The following is a 20,709-nucleotide window of genomic DNA, read 5'->3' as shown; positions in this document are numbered from 1 at the left end:
GGAGAGAAAGAATTGTTGGGAATAAAAAACTGGCAAGAAAAAGATACAGGGAAAAAAAAAAAGAATTTCTATGAGCTTATCCAGCCTCTGTGACATTAACAAGTCTAAGAGCTCACTGCTTGTAATGGACAAGAGTCTGCAACCTCGGAGTAGAGGTGGGTGGGGAACATCTCACCACCTTGTTGATTTGATCTCAGCACTGAAAGTGACACCCCACCAATCCATCCACCGTCCTACTCTGTCCTCTGCAGTGTTTTAGTCATTTGTTTAGAGACTTTGTCGAACCTCTTATCATCAGCAAATGAAATTATGTCAGCATTTTTGAGAACATCTACTTGATTATTGATGAAGATGAGACACTGAAGGGAGGCAAGTTTGCTTTTATTCTTCATGAGGTTATATTGTCCTGCAATGAGGTCATGCGCTCTTTTCTCCACCCATATTCTGCTTTTTGGTGGTCTCCCTCAGTCAAGCACTTGGGGCCCAAGAAGGGAACATGGGGTGGACAACTTAGAAACATAGAAGATAGGAGCAGGAGTAGGAGTAGGCCATTCGGCCCCTCGAGTCTACTCCGCCATTCAATGAGATCATGGCTGATCATCCAAATTAAGTACCCTGTCCCTGCCTTCTCCCCATATCCCTTGATCCCTTTAGCCTTACGAAATATATCTAACTCCTTCTTGAATATATTTAATGAATTGGCCTCAACTGCCTTCTGTGGTAGAGAATTCCACAGGTTCACCACTCTCTGGGTGAAGAAATTCCTCCTCATCACTGTCCTAAATGGCTTACCCCTTATCTTTAGACTGTGACCCCTGGTTCTGGACTCCCCCGCCCTCAGGAACATCCTTCCTGCATCTAGTCTGTCTAGTCCTGTTAGAATTTTATAAGTTTCAATGAGATCCCCTCTCATTCTTCTAAACTCCAGCGAGTATAAGCCCAATCGACCCAATCTCTCCTCATACGTCATTCCTGCCATCAGGCTTGCTCCTAGCTGTTTGTTCGGACACCTCCCAATGCACAACAGCTGAGATCATGAACGCAGTAGAGTGGGGGCTTGAATTATGTGTTACTGTACTGCCCAACCCTGAGTTTGAAAGGTTGTTGGTAATGCCTGCTAACACATGCATCAGGTAATGTGTTGAGGGACTTCACCCACAGAGTAAAACATCAGTTACATAAAATAGAGGCATTACGATTACTACAAGTTTATCAAGAAATGAACTTCAGTTGATCACTGGGAGATTTCATCCAGTATATATTATACACAGATCTTGTACAATGTATTGCAAATAAAGCTCAACATAATTCACTACCATTTGTTTTTCCCTACACAAAATAACATGTGTATTAGGTAAGTGTGGTGCCACAGCAGCTTTTTATTTTTAAAGAACCTATAGCCAACTACCTAGTGACAGCTACCTAATGTACAAGGCAGAATGGTGTTACTAACCTTCCCATCGTATCGCTTCACTATGAACTGGTCCAGACCTTGATCTGAAGAGAGAGAGACAGGTTTATGATTAAACATCACATTGCAATCTTCTAACAGCTTGGTGTTGATTTATTCATTCAGATGCTAGGCTAATCATACTCCCATTGACAGCCCTGGAGATATTTTAGTCCTGATTGAACCTCCATTTCAAAAGGTTTCACTTTTCAACAAATCTTTTCAAAAAGTAAAATCTGCAACAAGTTCTAACTTGGCATGTTTGTCAAGCTATAATGGCCCTGAATTTCCGGCCCCCACGGGTGCATACGCACTCATCGGGGCCGCGCAAGTTCCGGGTTTAGGCGTGCGAAGCGCCTGCGCTGAAACCTGGAACTTGCGATCTGTCAAGAATCCTCTCGACAGATCCTCCGCATCCTGAGGAAAAGGGCCTCCGCAGGTGGAGAGTTGCGCTATTTGCTCAACTTCCGCCTGCTGAAAGGCCATAGAATTCTTACGCCCAGTAAAAGCTGGCGTAAGGCCTGCTTTTACCAGCATAAGAGTTTAGAAAAACAGAAAAATAAGATTTTATCATTCACTTATATAAATTAAAAACCCTGTCCAATAATGTAAGATATTAAGCCCCGTTAAAACATTAAAAATTGTTTAAAAATTAAATTTTTGTTTAACATATTTAATTAAATACCATTTTAATTAATTTTATATATGTAATGGTTTTTATTTATTTATTTCAGTGTGTTGAAGCATTTTTGCAGTCATCCCCATTCATACTTTTGACAGTTCTGTGCGTACAGAACTGTCAAAAGTATGAAGGGGGATTCCCTTCTTCCATTGATTGTGCTGGCCCACGTGATCCCGGGGGAGCTTGCGAACCACCTGCGCCCCTGGGATACAAGGGCCTCTGTGCATTTCAAAGAGGAGGCGCTCAGGATTGCAAGCCTCGGTATCGACGGAACCAGCAGGTAGGTTCGTAGAATTTTTTCTGATTGGAGGCATCTGCCTGCAGGAAGCCTCCGATCGGAAATTCAAGGCCAATATTTTTGTCAGAATATATACTACTGGAAGATCTCCCATGGTATTGCTCATGGTATGTTAGATGAGGCACTGTTTTGAGGATAGAAGTGTTCTGTCATGTAATGCACAATGTCTTCTACCACTGAGGTGGAGCTGTGTGCTTTAAAACTACAAACTTTCAACGTTGTTAAGCAAACAAAGGCTCAGAGTTTAATTGTCGTTTAGGGCAGTGATAACAAACAGCAGGCCAGACTCAAAAGAGTGAAGTTTGAGAAGTGGGACACAAGGCTGCAGGAGACTGCAGAGGCAGAGTGGAGTAAAGCCATAGTGGGATTGTAAATAAGGACAAGGGTTTTGAAATCAATGTGCTGGGGGATGGACTGTCAATGGGGGTCAGAGACTAAGTATGGGACAGGATGTGGGCAGTTAAGTCCTGGATGAGTTGCAGAAACAATAAAATGTTTGCAGAAGTTGTAAGGAATAATATTCAATAATAAAAGCTAGGCATGTTTGAATATAACTACAGGAAACTTTCGATTTACCGGAAAACCGGAAATCTCGGTTAACCGGCAAAATTCAGGAGCAGGTTCAGGTAAGTATTATTACTTGCCTTCCTCGATCTATTGCTGTGCAAGGGTGTGGCTGCAGCTGTTGCTAAGCTACAGAAACGCTTGGAACTTGTGGCCATTGTTCTGAACCTGTTGCTAAGCAACAGGGTTTGTTGCTTTATACGGAGCTCTCAGTTCCGTATCTTTTACTATAGCTTTCAGTTATCTGGAATTTTTGATGAACCGGCATCACGTCGGTCCAGTCGGTGCCAGATAAAAAAAAGTTTCCTGTACACAACAACTAGAGATTGTGTCCTGGCCAGTGCTTTTCCACCGGCAATTAGGGCTGGTAACTTACATTAGTACAAATGCAATTTCTGCACCATCTAAGGAATTAAGCAGATATCAGCACTGATTTACTGAGAGTCTTACTTTAAAAGGTCACATCGAGTGGGTGCTTGCGAACCCTTAATGATGCAGCTACACCAGTCAGGCAGCTGTTGATTTAGCTAAACCTAAATACACACTGCCCCTCCCATGCCAAAGTCACATTTCCTGTAAAGCTAACCAGACTATCAACGATGCATAAAAAAGCAAAGCTCATAAAACCGGCAATGAAACTGTTCCAATCATATTTTTGTTACATGCTAATACCATAATAGAGTGATGTGACAAAGGGAGTAATAGCATACCTCCGATATCCCAGAGTTGCAGAAAAGCAACATAATCCAACCACAATTACAGGTCCATAAGAACAGATGGAAATTCTTAGTGCTGTTGAAGCAGATTGGAGACACTCTCAAGCTGTAGTACTGCACCATGTCAGATGATTAAGTATTGTGAAAGGAATCTCAAGGCTACACTAATAATGCAGAGGCAGGAAATTCACACATCAGTTTGTCTATTTTACTTGCATGGTTTTTTCAGAATTGCGTGTCTCTGGGAATTAATCATTTCAAGCACAATAATGGGGGAAGGGAATGAGCTCAGTACATTTCTAAATGCAGAGTTTCTAATAAATAGTGTCAACTCGCTCAGTTGGGAGCATTCTTGCCTCAGAGTCCGAAGGCACTGGGTTCACACAACACTCCAAGACTCGAGCACGTAATCTAGACCAGCACTTGTGCAGTTCCATGACAGTGCATTGTCGGAGGGGTCATCTTTCGGAAGAGATGTTAAACTGAGGCTCTGTCTGGCATTCTTAGGTGGGTATTTTTTTTTAAACTGCAGAAAGAAAGACAGTAATTTCCTGCTGGTAGTTCTGTTTCTGATAACCTGGCCTCCACCATGAGCAGGAATCCAGGATTTATAAGCAGCTGCAAGTCTTCAAAATCATCCCGACGCAATTAATCTCCAACCTCATGGGGAATACCTAATGCAGTGCCCTTAAAGGGACATGTCAGGGTAAACACAGCTCCACCTCAGCAGCTGACTATCAAAACTGTGCTCCAGACCCCAGGCTAGCCATTGGCAATTTAACAGGAGATCAACTGGTATAATACATATTCAACTAAGAACTGCTCTTGTAATATCTAACAGTGACTGCAAGCAGAATTTAAACCAAAAGAAGTTGAAATCAACCCATGATTCCTCAATATCCCAGTCTTGGGAATCAAACAAATGGCAAAAATCCAAGACGTGTTATTGAAGAACAGAAGCCTCTTTGATGATTACCAGTACGCTTTCAAACAAAATTTATTTTGCCTTACGGTTCATTACTTAAAAAAGGCTATGAATATACTCTTGAATAGTCGGTGCTCCTCTGCCAGAATTAAAAGCAGCCCAACATATCTCCTGCTGCAGCAAACATAAAACATCACTAACCTGCAACTCCCCGGGCTATTCGCATGAAAGTACCTGAGCACATCACGTTAAATTGGATTTTTGATTGCTAGGCAAAAAATTTCCATTTCAGTATACTCGACTGAAGAATTTGAATCTTACTCTCTGGTGACCAAGGACAAAGGTTTAAAAAGAGATTTTTTTTTTTTTAAACCCAGGATGTTGTTGCAATTTTGAGTAACTCATTGCTCTGCAGAGGAGGGCCATCTATCCACCACCCCCCCTTACACTCCCCCAGGGGTCCAAAGTACCAAAAGTACAGAGGGCACATAAATTAAGTTTTGCCTTTTAGAAAGTGAATGACACATATAGCCTTATGTTTAACTACTTGTGATCAACGTTCCCTCGAAGCTGCGTGGCCGCGCAACTCTGCCAGTCACGTGCAGCCCGGGACCAGCTTGTCCAACGCTAAATTTCGTGCATGCACGAAACTGTGAATGGGCCGTGCACCCAAAAAAAATGAGGGGGAACATTGCTTGTGATGTGCTTAATGTTCCAGTTGGTGCACCTGGTAAAATAGAAACAATTAAAAAAAACTGCCAATACTTTGAATCTGATCACGGATTCAGCGCAGGGAGAGATATTTCTACCTTCTCCCCATGACCACACTGACAGAGTCGGCAGTTTCCCCCCCATTCCCACAGATGGTCCACTCAGGCACAGCATCTTGGGTTAGCCTGAGTGCGAATCTCAAGATTAGACTTCAAACTTGTGTCTCTTCAGACTGGACTGCAGAGCATCGTAGAACCTTTAGAACCATGGGATCATTTAACTAAAAGTTAATTAACTGAATTGAATGTTAATTCACTCACTCTCTGGCTGCTTTTCATTTGGCGTAATGGACCGAACAAAATCTTGAGGGGTCATGAACACTTCAGAATCTCCATTCTCATTGATGATCTTCAATGTTGCGAAGTATCGGAAGATTTTGTCTGGGGTGGAGTAAGCCCGAATTCGGTTCTCATATTCCATTACCTGAAAAAGAGATGGCTTGTAATCAAGAGCTCCTCTTATCTGTCATGGGAGGGGAACATTCACTGTAGTACATGAAGGCACAGCACTCCTTGTGTGTGTGCGCTCAGTCATTGAGTATATTCAAGATTGAGATCGCTAGATTTTTGGACTCAAAGAATCAAGGAATATGGGGATCAGGCGGGAAAGTGGAGTTGAGGTGGATGATCAGCCACAATCTTATTGAATGGCGGAGCAGGCTCGACGGGCCATATGGCCTACTCCTGCTCCTATTCCAGCAATTCCTCAGTACAAAACATTTCATCCCTGGTTCTAATGCAGGTCCATACAGAAGGTAAATATCCAATATCGTGAATCCCAAATGACAAAAAATATGCGTATGATTTTATACTAATGGGGTAGATTTTTCAGTTGGCACTGCTGCCATACAAATGCTTGTACTAAATTCCTCTCTGTGCGAGCTTAATGCAGGTATTAACCCAATTATTTTAAATAAGTAGGTTAATTCCTGCACTAAAATAGTACAAAGAGGAATTCAGTATATATGTACGGGAACAGAGATAACTGTAACATCTACCCCAATGGGTCCGTCGCACTTCCAAATGTTAAGTTTAAAGAAAAAGAATTTCATGCTGATTTCTTGCAACCTGGAGCCATAAATTTACAAACGCCCACCAATCTGCAAACTTCTATCGGCAACAACAATTCATCTGTAACTGGCCTCGGATCACTTAAAGCGAATAGTCTTTGTGGCTTTAAAGAGCCTGGCAACGTTGACTGGAACGCCAGCTGAGCAGCAGAATGAGACATTGTGCGCTACATGGTGTAACACTCTCTGACTTGTGAGCAATGCCATGGGAAATCCACGAATACAATGCAATCCTGTTGCAAGGGAATTCTCGAAACATCCTGCAGATGACAATGCAGTTTCAATACTATTCCTTATTCTACACCGGCCATCAAGCCCCGTCGATTCTAATCCTATTTTCCAGCACTTGGTCCGTAGCCTTGTATGCTATGGCGTTTCAAGTGCTGATCTAAATGCTTCTTGAATGTTGTGAGGGTTCCTGCCTCTACCACCCTTTCAGGCAGTGAGTTCCAGATTCCAACCACCCTCTGGGTGAAAAAGTTTTTCCTCAAATCCCCTCTAAACCTCCTGCCCCTTATCTTGAAACATTTATATAGAGACTTTAATGCAGATAAAATTCCAAGGCATGATACACGTGAGGCGGGGTGGGGAAGAAAAAAAAAACTTATATGATCTTATGTGCTGTCACATGACAATCACATTATAACAACTCTTTGATGGCACATAACACACATGATAAATAACCACACCACGCTGTCTCAATCTGTTGGAAAAAAAATCTTCATAAAATTAATCAATACACGATTTAGGGGATGGTGGTTTACAAAGAAAGAAAAGGCCATAAGCAAGCTCAACTGCACAACTCACTCTTTGGCCTCATTAGTTAACTATTAAATGTGCCTTGATGGCTATTACTTGGCACAACACCAAGTCCAGCCAGGTATCTCTTATATTCATATATAGTCGATAATGACATTGTTGCTCCCATTCTACATCAGACTGGTTAGATTATATGCAAACTTTAGTCCCTCCTGGCCAATTACACAACAGGATTTCACTATATTATATCATGTTATAGCAAGAAAAACAGTTCGCACGTCAGGTAACACGATGCATCCACACCTCACAAAGGATAGTTATGGAAGGCCACTGAACTCTCGCTGCAGATCTGCAATGGCACCAAAAAGGGAATAATAATAGGAAGAATAACGTGCAAATGATAAGTCTCTGGGGATTTGCAGTCACAGTGCAGTGTTGAAGTATGTAAAAATGAGTTATTAACTGCAGAAAAAGGAAGCTGAATTTTACAAGAAATCATCATCTCTGAGGCCACTAAGATCCACCCCTGGGCATGCTTTTTTTCAAATTATCTTCAGGTTCCTGCAATAAACTTTCCCAACACCCAAAAAGTAAAATATTCAAGCAAAGATACTGCAACAAGAATAGTTGAAGGAAAAGGCGGACCATTCGGCCAAGCAAGGAAAAGGAGGAGCAGGTGGAGGAGAACTAGGATGAGGAGACAATGGTGGCCAGCGACAAGATGGACAAGGAGAAGGAAGAAGGCAGCAGTGCAAGATGAGGACGATGAGAATCAGTAATGTACAAGTATCCTCGGGCAATAAGTGGGATTGAAGGAGCAATTTCAAGATTCCCACCAAAATTACAAATACGTACATAGTCATGAGATGGAACAGGTAGCCATTAAGACAGTTGCCGAAGAAAATCAAATATGTGGTCGAACTGATGCGGAGCTGGTGTGGTTGCTGGGATATCTGTGGAACAGCTCCATCACTCCCTTCACCCCACCACTCCTGGCTGTTCCTTCAGCTGCCAAGGCTCTGCAATTCCCTGCCAAAACCCCTCCAACTCCCTCTCCCCCTTAAAACCCACCTCGATGATAAGCTCCCATTAATATGTCTTTTAACTCCACGCCCTCACACCACAGTGAGCCCTTAAAACTGGGGCTTCCAAGGCCACAGTCCATACACTGCTTGCAAGTCTCGTCTATCCCGTCTGAAGCTGGCAGGTTAAGTTGATAAGGCTGTTAAAAAAGCATGTGGGATCTTTGGCTTTATTAATAGACAAAGAGTACACAAAAGCAAGGAAGTCATGCTAAACTTTTACAAAACACTGGTTAGGCCGCAGCTGGAGTATTGTGTTCAATTCTGGGCACCGCACTTTAGGAAGGAAGTTAAGGCCTTGGAAAGGGTGCAGAAGAGATTTACTAGAATGGTACCAGGGATCAGGGACTTCAGTTATGTGGAGAGACTGGAGAAGCTGGGGTTGTTCTCCTTTGAGCAGAGAAGGTTAAGGGGAGATTGACCAGAATGGTACCAGGGATGAGAGACTTCAGTTATGTGGAGAGACTGGAGAAGCTGGGGTTGTTCTCCTTTGAGCAGAGAAGGTTAAGCAGGAAATTTGATAGAAGTGTTCAAAATCACAAATCGTTTTGATAGAGTAAATAAGGAGAAACTGTTTCCAGTGCCAGAAGGGTCGGTAACCAGAGGACGCAGAGTTAAGGTAATTGGCAAAAGAACCAGAGGCGACATGAGGAAACTTTTTTTTTTTAAATATAGCAAGTTGTTGTGATGTGGAATGCACTACCGTAAAAGGTGGTGGAAGCAGATTCACTAGTAATATTCAAAAGAGAATTGGATAAATACTTGAAGGGATAAGATTTACAGGACTATGGGGAAAGAGCAGGGAAGTGGGATTAATTGGATAGCTCAACCAAAGAGCCGGCACAGGCACTGTGGGCCATTCTGTGCTGCATCATTCCATGATTCTATCCAACCCATGAAGTCCAGCTTATTTTCGCTTATATTTCTTACTCCTCCGGTTTCTCCTGTTTAAATTTTGTGGGCCTGGACACTTGGAAACATCTGTTCTGAGTACTGCTCACTCATGGGTTGATAAAGCCTAAAAATCTGAACAGCACATTCTGTTGGCATTGGCAGCTCGAGATGAATGCAAATGAATGCAAATTTTATTGAAACGATATGTGGCTCACGGAACGCACCCAATAGGCCTTAAAAAATTAGAGATTTATTCTCCATAATCGTGTCTCAAGTGATGGGTTGAGCTTTAAATCTGCAATTTGGCTTTGTGTAACAGAAGTTAAATTCCTCATAGCACCTGTTTTAAGTGTCAGCTGTGGCTCGGTGGGTAGCACGCTCGCCTCTGAGTCAGAAGGTTGTGGGTTCAAGTCCCACTCCAGGGACTTTGAGCACAAAAATCTAGGCCGACACTCCAGTGCAGTGCTGAGGGAGCGCTGCACTGTCGGAGGTGCTGTCTTTCGGGTGAGACGTTAAACCGAGGCCCCGTCTGCTCTCTCAAGTGGACGTAAAAGATGCCATGGCACTATTTCGAAGAGGAGCAGGGGAGTTATCCCTGGTGCCCATGCCATTATTTATCCCTCAACCAACATCACGAACAGGTTATCTGGTCATTATCACATTGCTGTTTGTGGGAGCTTGCTGTGCACAAATTGGCCGCCACATTTCCTACATTACAACAGGTTAGAATAAAGAGAAAAATGTAAAAAAAAGGAACAGGAGTCGGCCATTCGGCCCCTCGAGCCTGTTCCGCCATTCAATGAGATCATGGCTGATCATCCAAATTCAGTACCCTGTCCCTGCCTTCTCCCCATATCCCTTGATCCCTTTAGCCGTAAGAAATATATCTAACTCTTTCTTGAACAGGAAGGAATCCTATTGAAAAAGCCAATGCCTAAACCTTGAAATGCAATACCTCTACTGCATTGTCAGGTGACAAAAATATAGAATATGATTTAGTGAACTGGCTGCCAATATATAGCTGCAATATAAAAATGCCCAACTGCTATATTTCCATTTTCTGCACCTGGTTAGTTTAGGAACTGAATGCCACCTGACTTTAACTTAAATGTAGCCTACCTTGGCACAAACCTTCACGGTGGAAGGTGGCTTGGAAGAGATTGCTACGTTTGCAGCATGTTAAGTCGCAGAAACAATTTTACAAATGTGATGGTGATACCACAATGAAATTTTAGATCTTAATAAATTAACTAGCGCCATCACTGGAGAGGACACTCGCAATAATTCACTTCTAAAATATACAGCAAGCAAAAAGACAGCAGCTAACGTTTGAATGGGAAGCCCAATTTTAATCCCAATTTAAGCAAATCCGTGTGCATAGTTTTCTAGGAGGAGACTTGTTTCACTGTCATCCAGGTCAATGGCAGCTATAGGTCCCTTTCCTTGTCAACTGTGCTTTTATGTGCATTATAATCATTAATGGCATTAATGAAAGTACATGTGAAGTGGTCAATCCCGACCTTTTAATGGAGGACAGTTTGATCGTTGCTTGCTAATATGTAGGGAAAGTGTTATCTTCGGGGGTATGAAACAAAAACTTAAATAAAGGAGAGAATACTGCACCCCTGAGCTGAAGGGTAGGGGAAATGAGCCAGTGTTCATTTTCCTGATCACTGTACAGTGATCTGTGCTGCAAAGTATGTGTGTGGATATTGGGTGAAGATAGGATCAGGTTCAGTTGTGAAGTCTCTGTAATACTGACACTGACTGTCTTGACTCATACACGAGGAATGGCCACTTAGGCAAAGAACAGATACTTGGCATTTACGGAACTCTACCCATAACCCAGGATAAACCAGTGCCCTCAGGGGAGGGGTGCTGGGGAGTATCTGGGTTACTGCTAATTCTCATGTTCCAGGTTTACTGCGTTGATCCCACCAGATAGATATACCTTCCGATCTCGGAATCCTCTCCGCTGTTTCTTCTTCTTTTCTGTCTGTGCCTCTTCTTCCTGCGACTTCACAGCCTTTCCACCATCCTGTTCCTCCTCTACCCCAGAGGAGTCAGTTCTGGGTGTGTGCTTCACTGAGGTAGCTGCCTCTGCATGTGCTCTGTCAAAGAAAGGCAAAAAGAAAATGCTAAAGCATTTTTGTCTGGCATGCAATTATAATTTTATCAGCTTATTTTTTGGAGACACAATGGGGGAAGTACGTCAAATAAAAGGTTGTCTCATCTTTAAACTTTCATGCAAGCACTTCCAGTACTGGACCAGCACAACAACCCTATCATCACTCTTGGAAAGGTGCCCATGTGGACATTGCCCTGATATCAAAATACTAGATTTCGGTCTACAAATTCCCACGTCCACATCAACCTTGTCAGCTGTAAAGGACAAGAGCCTTTTTACACACTCGTATTATTTTAACAGGAGTCGAGTTGCTTTTGAAAGCTGTGGACAAGAGCGTTTTTCATATTGGCGCTGTCTGGATTCCGGCAGACCTGTATTGGTGAATCTGCTCAAATTCAAAGCCCTCCTCAGCCTCCATCCTTCCTTCCTCCAACACTCCCTTCCACAACCTTCGACCCTCTGACTCTGGCCTTCTGCATGCCTCCCTCCCTTTGCTCCACCAGTGTTGGCAGAGCCTTCAGCTGCCCCAGCCCCACTCCTTTTTAAAACGCCTATTTTCAACCTAAGGTATTAGTCACCTCTCCTATCTCTCCCACCATTGCATAACATCTATTCCATTTTATTTTTTCCCTCTTTGTAATAAGTCTTGGAACGTTTCTCTACGTTAAAGCCCATGAAGCAATTTGTTGTTCTAAACATAGAAACATAGACATAGAAGATAGGAGCAGGAGTAGGCCATTCGGCCCCTCGAGCCTGCTCCGCCATTCAATGAGATCATGGCTGATCATCCAAATTCAGTACCCTGTCCCTGCCTTCTCTCCATATCCCTTGATCCCTTTAGCCTTAAGAAATATATCTAACTCCTTCTTGAATATATTTAATGAATTGGCCTCAACTGCCTTCTGTGGTAGAGAATTCCACAGGTTCACCACTCTCTGGCTGAAGAAATTCCTCCTCATCTCTGTCTTAAATGGCTTACCCCTTATCCTTAGACTGTGACCCCTGGTTCTGGACTCTACCATTTTTCATTAGATCACAATCATAGAATCACAGAAATTTACAGCACAGGAGGCCATTCGGCCCATCTTGTCCGCGCCAGCCGACAAAGAGCCGTCCAGCCTAATCTCACTTTCCAGCTCTTGGTCCGTAGCCCTGAAGGTTACGGCACTTCAAGTGAATATCCAAGTACTTTGTAAATGTGATAAGGGTCTCTGCCTCCACCACCCTTTCAGGCAGTGATTTCCAGACCCCCACCACCCTCTGGGTGCAAAGATTTCTCCTCAACTTCCCTCTCAACCTCCAACCAATTACTTTAAATATATGCCCCCTGGTTATTGACTCTTCTGCTAAGGGAAATAGGTCCTTCCTATCCACTCTATCTAGGCCCCTCATAATTTTATACACCTCAATTAGGTCTCCCCTCAGCCTCCTCTGTTCCAAAGAAAACAACCCCAGCCTCTCCAATCTTTCCTCATAGCTAAAATTCCCCAGCCCAGGCAACATCCTCGTAAATCTCCTCTGCACCCTCTCTAGTGCAGTCACATCCTTCCTGTAATGTGGCGACCAGAACTGCAAGCAGTATTCTAGCTGTGGCCTAACTAGTATTTTATACAGTTCAAGCTCTGTACTTGTAGATGCATGAATTTGTGCAAAATACTTTTTTTTTAATTGAAAAACCACAGAGTGGGGCAGCATAGGCCAGAGAGCTGGGGCTACTGCGTCGCATACTGAGCCTATCGCCAACTTGTTCTCCCTTAAAGCCTTGCTCCCTACTGGGAAGGTGGAATTGGTGCATTTACCTTCATATTTCTTGTCTCTAGGACCAAGTGCAGGCTTCAGATTTGCACGCCAAACCCACCTGCCTCTGCTCCCCAGTGAAGGAACCAATTATATTTTCTGCATATCCTCAAGTATGGGAGAAAACAAAAGGCTACCGTCACCAATTGTGCATTCAGTCACCTCTGAGCCCAATACATAATACGCACTACAGTATTCCAAGATGTGCACCATCCCATAAGAGATCAGAGACACTGGGCTCTTTCCATTGCAACAGAGGGGTTAAGAGGAGATCCAATAAAGGTGTTTCAAATAATCACGAGTTTTGATAAGGTAAATAGGGAAAAACTATTTGTATTTATCAGTAATTTGGTAAATAGAGGGCATAAATTGATCACCAAAAGAAAAAAGTGATGCATTAGAAGAATTTTCTTTTAAACAGAGGTTTGTTATAACATGGATGATCTACCATAAATAGAGGTGGAAGCAAAATCCATGATAGCTCTTAAAAGGGAAGTGGATAGTCAAAGGCAGTCTGCAGAGGGGCAGTGAGATAGGACTAAGTGGATAGCTCTTTCAGAGAGCCAAGACAGGCACAATGGGTGAATGGCCGCCTTTGTGCTGCAAGATTCTCTGACAGATAATCAGACAAACCAAAGGGAAGGCGACAGCAGTGATCACTGCACATTGCCCGTGCACTCTCTGCTTGCAGCAGCCCAGTGACTGCTGAACTCGTCCAGAAGAAACCCCTGCCACTTGGAGATTGTGACAAGTGGTACAGGAAATGCTTCCATTCTGTAATATGCTTCACACTCAAGGTCTAGTTTCACTACAAACTTAGCCTCTGGAGGAAGGTGTCTCACCCTGCTCCACACTGGGGCTACAGATGTAGTGTAAATGCAACCTCAAACCCAGCAGCAAGCCGTGCTGGGAGAGCAGTGGAAAACAAATGTTGAATAAGAGATTGAAAAATGAAAATTAAGAGACGGCATAAAAAAAGCTGTTCAGAAACTCATTACTTCTTGTCTCTCATTGGCTCTTTCAAGGTATTAGAATTACTGTGTTCACTAATGTAAAAATAAAACTCCTTTCATAAGCTAAGCAACAAATTTCCCCTTTCTATTTTACAGCTATGACTCAAAATACTGTACAGAACATGCAGTTCCTTCTCAAACTCCTCACGAGTTCTTTATTAGTGAAATCAAAGAGAAGCTATTTCAAAAAATTAACAACAGTACGCATTTCCCTCCTGTAATTAGCTAAGGGACAAGTCTTATTTATTAAATCATTGCTCCTCACGATTCTGTGTTTGTCTATCGAACCTGAACACCAAGGCGTACGGTAATTCGACGGTAATTAGGTACAAGTACATAAGGGAGTTAAGTATAAAATAATAATCAACACAGATGCAGCAAGTTTTACAACTGAAATGAACGACACTATGGGAAATACATGGGCAGTATTTAGTGGAGAGTTACTGTAAATCATAACATGGAAAATGCACAGGGCCTGAAAAAGACAATTGGGCTCCATCTGGAGAATGCCGAGGATCAACAGCCAGGAAACCCAAGTTCGAACGCAAGGACAAACCAAATGTGATACGCAAAAAAATGAACACAGATTTGAATCATGCATTTGAAGCCACTTTTGCACTGACGAGTGGGGCGCCAGGGGTCCTGTTCCCTGACACGCAGCTGGTGGCAACACCAGAGCCAATCTGGTCAGAATCGCTGCAGCTGACAGCCAAGAAGATACTTGGCACTTCCTGGATGCCAGGCTTAGCAAAGTTTATAGTTGGTGTTGATGCCTGCTGTGCGAGACCTGCACGTCATGAGTCAATGGCAATAGCATGGCCTTAGAGCAATATAAAGGCAGCTTTAAACTGTAATGTGGACAGAGCAGGAATGCCAAAGCTGCTTGTAGAAACAAAGCACATTTACACTTGGTTCATATCTGGGAAATTGTGTTGAGGCTGAAATTGCTTGTGTTAGATGCCGTGGCGGTTAGATTCAGTGCTTTGTTATGCAAAGAAAACATTTGTGCAACAAAAGGGTTCCACGATATGTGAAGCAGAAGCAAGAATTTAAATATGATTGATTACATTACACAAGGTCAGCCCCACTTCAACCCCACCTTCTGAATACACTGGACAAAAGTCTCTCTCCCCCAAGGTGGGCCAGCACACAGGAGCCTCACAAAGCGGCAATAGCTCTGCGCTGGGACTTGTGTTTTTGCCAGAGCTCCTCCACAACCCAATCTCAACCATACTTAGCACCACCCCTCACTTCTGAACCGAGTCACTGTTTTCTCCATTACATTTTGCCACAAAATACAAAAACTAAATCTCTGGATATAGAGTGCGTTACTTTATGATGTCCAGCTGTGGCTCAGTTGGTAGCGCTCTCGCGTCCGAGTCAGAAGGTCGTGGGTTCAAGTTCCACTCCAGAGACTTGGGCACAAGAATCTCGGCTGACACTCCCAGTGCAGTACCGAAGGAGCGCTGCACTGTTGGAGGTGCCGTCTTTCAGATAAGACGTTAAACCAAGGCCCCATCAGCTCTCTCGGGTGGACGTAAAAGATTCTACGGCACTATTTCGAAGAAGAGCAAGGGAGTTATCCCATGTGTTCTGGCCGATATTTATCCCTCAATCAACATCACTAATAACAGATTATCTGGTCGTCATCACATTGCCGTTTGTGGGAGCTTGCTGTACATAAATTGCCTGCCGCATTGCCCACATTCACACTTCAAAAAGAACTTCACTAGCTGTGAAATGCTTTGGGATGTCCAGTAAAAAGCGCTATATAAATGCAAGTCTTTCTTTTTATGTGGGCATTACATAGAAGTCACAACTCCCAACAGTCCATTCAATCCAACTAGTCCATGTTGGTGTTTATCCTCCACAAGTCCTAATGCCACTCCCCCAGACTATTCTCATCTCACTTTGTTCCCCCTTTCATCAACTACCTAACTTATTGATGAAGACCAACATGGTCTCTTCTTCATTAACTGATGTATTCCACAACCGCAACGCTGTGTGTAAAACTTACTCCTGCCCTCTGTCCTAAATCTCTTGCATTTAATCTTACATCTACGTCTCCTTATTGCAGACCCCACAATCACTGGAAACCGTCTGTTTCTCTCCGCTCTGTCCCATCCCTTCATAATTTTAGACAACCCTATCAAATTACTCCATATGGAAGCCAAGTCAATCACGGAGGCTGATTACAATGTGGAGCTCCCTACCAGAAGCCATTGTTGGAACCCCGGTCAAAAAACATAATGAAAATATACACATTTCGGTGATAAACGGGCAATTTGAAAGTGCAGTTTAAAAAAAAATCAAATATTAATTGTGAATTGAAAACATGAGCGTTAGATCCCAAAAAATTAGATTTATTGCCACAGAAACAGAAAATACTGGAAAACACTCAGTGGGTCAGGCAGCGTCTGTGGAGAGAGAAAGAGTTAACGTTTCAGGTCGATAGCCTTTCTGATTTTATTTAAATTTTCAGCATCCACAGCATTTTGCTTTTGTTTTAGATTTACCGCCACTAAGTTCACTAACACTTCTACTGGATCACAACTAGAAGCGAGTTGCTTTCAACTAAAGGTTATCTTTATTTACTGTCAACGATTATGTCCCCGCTGAACTTTTAAGTGACATAGGTGCAGTGCCGCGGGGCTAGTGAGCATCCCCACCTCACTTCCAGTTAGCAAAGGAAAACCTGGATTTCAAAGAAGCCATTCGTAAAGTCAAAGAGTGATACAACACAAAGAGGCCGTTGGGCCCATCGTGCCTGTGCCAGCTCTTTGAAAGAGCTATTCAATTTGCCCATTTCTTGGCACACAGCCCTGCAATTTTTTCCTCTTTAAGTATTTATCTAATTCCCTTTTGTAAGTTATTATTGAATCTGCTTTCACCACCCTTTCAGGCAGTGCATTCTAGATCATAATGATTTGAAATAGCAACAGCTCTTTACTAAAAGACTTATAGTTTTTTTGTTGGTGCAGCAATATAAACTGATGGGGAAGGCGTCAATATTTGTATAATGAGGCAGTTTCGTTCATAACTCCCTAAAAAACTGAATACAGAACAATTTTTTTTTAGAATTCGGTTAGAATAAATGGCAGTAAGCACAGAATTTGAAGTTTTTTTTTAAACTGCTGGGTCATGTCAAGTGGGAGTTTAAGCTACACTAAATGTAGTTTTATCTTGCAGCTTAAAAGAACATGCAAACTTAGAGAAGTTCAGCGAACAGCAGAACATTTCTTACTTCACACTAGTCCTGGAAATACTTTGAAATATTGCCACGGTTATTCTGTGGATAAATGCAGCAGCTATTCCTTTTTTTTTTAAATTTGTTTATGGGATGTGGGCGTCACTGGCAAGGCCAGCATTTATTGCCCATCCCTAACTGCCCTCGTGAAGGTGGTGGTGAGCCGCCTTCTTGAACCGCTGCAGTCCGTGTGGTGAAGGTACTCCCACAGTGCTGTTAGGGAGGGAGTTCCAGGATTTTGACCCAGCGACGATGAAGGATCGGTGATTTACTTGAGAGTCGGGATGGTGTGTGACAAGGAGAGGAACTTGGAGGTGGTGGTGTTCCCATGCGCCTGCTGCCCTTGTCCTTCCAGGTGGAAGAGGCCGCAGGTTTGGGACAACAATGAGATGAATGACATGGTTAACGGTTCTCTCTCCTCAGGTACTGTCCCCGTCGCCTCAAAAAAATCCCTTTACCGTCCTTGCAAACTACTGCCCCATCTCCAACCTCCCGTTCCTCTCCAAAGTCCTGGAACGTGTTGTCACCACCCAAATCAGTGCTCATCTTTACCGCAACTCCATGTTTGAATCCCTCCAATCAGGTTTCCGTCCCTGCCACAGTACCAAAACGGCTCTCATCAAAGTCACAAGTAACATCCTTTGTGACTGCGACAAAGGTAAACTATCCCTCTTCATCCTTCTCGATTTATCTGCAGCCTTTGACACGGTTGACTCCATCCTTCTCCAACGCCTCCCCACTGTCATTCAGCTGGGTGGGACTGCACTCGCCTGGTTCCATTCTTATCTATCTAATTGTAGCCAGAGAATCACCTGCAATGACTTCTCTTCCCGCTCCTGCATTGTTACCTCTGGTGTCCCCCAAGGATCTATCCTTTGCCCCCCCTCCTATTTCTCATCAACATGCTGCCCCTTGGCGACATCATCCGAAAACACAGCGTCAGTTTCCACATGTACGTTGACGACACCCAGCTCTACCTCACCACCATTTCTCACGACCCCGCCACAGTCTCTAAATTGTCAGACTGCTTGCCAGGCATACAGTTCTGGAGGAGCAGGAGTTTTCTCCAATTAAATATTGGGAAAACCAAAGCTATTGTTTTCGGTTCCCACCACAAGCTCTGTTCCCTAGCCACTGACTCCATCCCTCTCCCTAACATCTGTCTGAGGCTGAACAACACTGTTCACAACCTTGGTGTCAAATTTGATCCCGAAATGAGCTTCCAACCACATATCCACACCATAACTAAGACCTCCTATTTCCACCTCTGTAACATCGTCCGTCTCCGCCCTTGCCTCAGCTCATCCGCTGCTGAAACCCTCATCCATGCCTTTGCTACCTCTAGACTTGACTATTCCAACGCACTCCTGGCTGGCCTCCCACATTCCACCCTACGTAAACTTGAGGTCATCCAAAACTCGGCTGCCCCGTGTCCTAACTCGCACCAAGTCCCGTTCACCCATCACCCCTGTGCTCACTGACCTACATTGGCTCCCGGTTAAGCAACACCTTGATTTCAAAATTCTCATCCTTGTTTTCAAATCCCTCCATGACCTCGCCCCTCCCCATCTCTAATCTCCTTCAGCCCTACAACAACGCCCCCCCGCCCTTGCCAAGATATCTGAGCTCCTCTAACTCTGCCCTCTGGAGCATCCCTGATTATAAATCGCTCCACCACTGGTGGCCGTGCCTTCAGCTGTCTCGGCCCTAAGCTCTGGAATTCCCTGCCTTAACCTCTCCGCCTCTCTTTCCTCCTTTAAGATGCTCCTTAAAACCTACCTCTTTCACCAAGCTTTTGGTCATTTGCCCTAATTTTTGTCTTATAATACTCCTGTGAAATGCCTTGGTTGTTTTACAACGTTAAAGGCATTATATAAATGCAAGTTGTTGTTGTTCTTGAATGATCAGTTTGTGCGCTTCTGGTGGTGTTGGTTTAGAGGATTTTTTTTTGATCAGCTGTTTTGCCACAGTGTGCCTGAGTCTTAGGGAACTGTAGGGCTGCTATCTTGTATAGGGTTTCCTCTGGCATTCAACAGATGTGGGAAATCCTATTTTGGGTAGCCAAATGCATGAAATTTTATCTTTATTTTTTTTAAATATTTGTCAGCAACAAAATCCCTTCATGAATCTCCTGCTGCTTGGGGAAGGGGTGTAGTCAGTTGGAAAAAAACTGTTAAGCCTACACAAAATGCCTCCAAGTAACCTTCTGCTTTGGTTTTCAACACTTCTGTTCAAGCTACTATTTATTCACAGGAACACCAATACTGCTCTGGAAATGTATCATCAGCTGAGGAAGATCAGTCTCTGTGAACGGATGCCTTCTGCACAAGGTCATATTTTCCGAAAATGAATGAATCTCATTGCACTGGAAGGAATCAATCTCGGACAGTCTGGGCAAATGCAAACAGTAAATGTTTCTGGAAAATCTGCATTTCCTTAAACTGCTGTCCTCTTCCACCCTCAGCACACCTAGTCGACATTGAGGACCCAGCAGCTCCAAAAGTCGAGCCATAAACATCCAAGCTGCTCTTTCTAAACAAAATGCAAATTGTACTGGGTTTCTCCACTTTAGAAATGCACTTAGAAAATTAACAAAACAAAAAGAGAGTCTGCAACAAATATTTTTTGTGGACAGGTTCTGAGAACAAACAGGAAAACATGAGAAACTGGAGAAAAAGGGCACATGGGTGAGGATAGGAGGTAAACATTCTCTAGTCCCTACATTTCTAATTGTGAAGCATTATGATCTAATAGAATCTAGCCTCAAGTTATTTCAACTTGCATATCCCTCAAATTTAGCTTTGCCAATTGTTGATCTGGCAGCCAAATCCTCCCAAATGGTTCCCAGGACACTGCCAAGATGTGCAACAATTAGCAGCGGCAAGGAGAAGACCGAGAGGTGACCCGATAGTCTTTAAAATTATTTGATGGGGTAGAAAGTAGAAAAGATATTTCCACTTGTGGGGGAGTCGAAAACTAGGGGCTATGATTATAAGATAGTCACTATCAAATCCATTAATGAATTCAGGAGAAACTTCTTTACCCAGAGTGGTGAGAATATGGAATTTGCTACTACAGGAAACTTTCTGATATCCGGCACTGACGGGACCGAGCTGGTGCCGTACCATCAAAAGTGCCGGACATACCAGCGTTAATGTTGAGAGATACGGAACTGAAAAGCTCCGTGTGAATCAACAAACCCTGTTGCTTAGCAACAGCTTCAAAACAGTCGGCTGCAGCTGCAAGCGTCTCTAGCTGAAGCTGTTGCTATAGCTACAGACCTTGCAGTGCCTGACTGGGGAAAAAAAAGCAAC

General features: G+C 43.4%; 1 protein-coding gene across 4 annotated transcripts in view; it reads right to left on the bottom strand.

Moving 5' to 3' along the window:
• micu1 (mitochondrial calcium uptake 1) overlaps nucleotides 1-20,709 on the bottom strand; it is a 106,812-nt gene that overhangs the window by 50,935 nt on the left and 35,168 nt on the right. For all 4 annotated transcript variants that reach the window (XM_085970642.1, XM_085970640.1, XM_085970643.1 and 1 more), the window contains 3 exons: nucleotides 11,162-11,321; nucleotides 5,667-5,829; nucleotides 1,454-1,497 (listed from right to left, as the gene is read on the bottom strand). In XM_085970642.1, the coding sequence (XP_085826768.1) occupies nucleotides 1,454-1,497; nucleotides 5,667-5,829; nucleotides 11,162-11,321 (367 nt within the window). The remainder of the gene's footprint in view (nucleotides 1-1,453; nucleotides 1,498-5,666; nucleotides 5,830-11,161; nucleotides 11,322-20,709) is intronic.

Source organism: Somniosus microcephalus, chromosome 29 (assembly GCF_052327205.1).
Source record: "Somniosus microcephalus isolate GS21.2 chromosome 29, FLI_Smic_1.0, whole genome shotgun sequence".
In the NCBI taxonomy this organism is placed as follows: domain Eukaryota; kingdom Metazoa; phylum Chordata; class Chondrichthyes; order Squaliformes; family Somniosidae; genus Somniosus; species Somniosus microcephalus.
The sequence above is the reverse complement of the archived record's forward strand: the minus strand, read 5'-3'. Positions and strand labels throughout refer to the sequence as shown.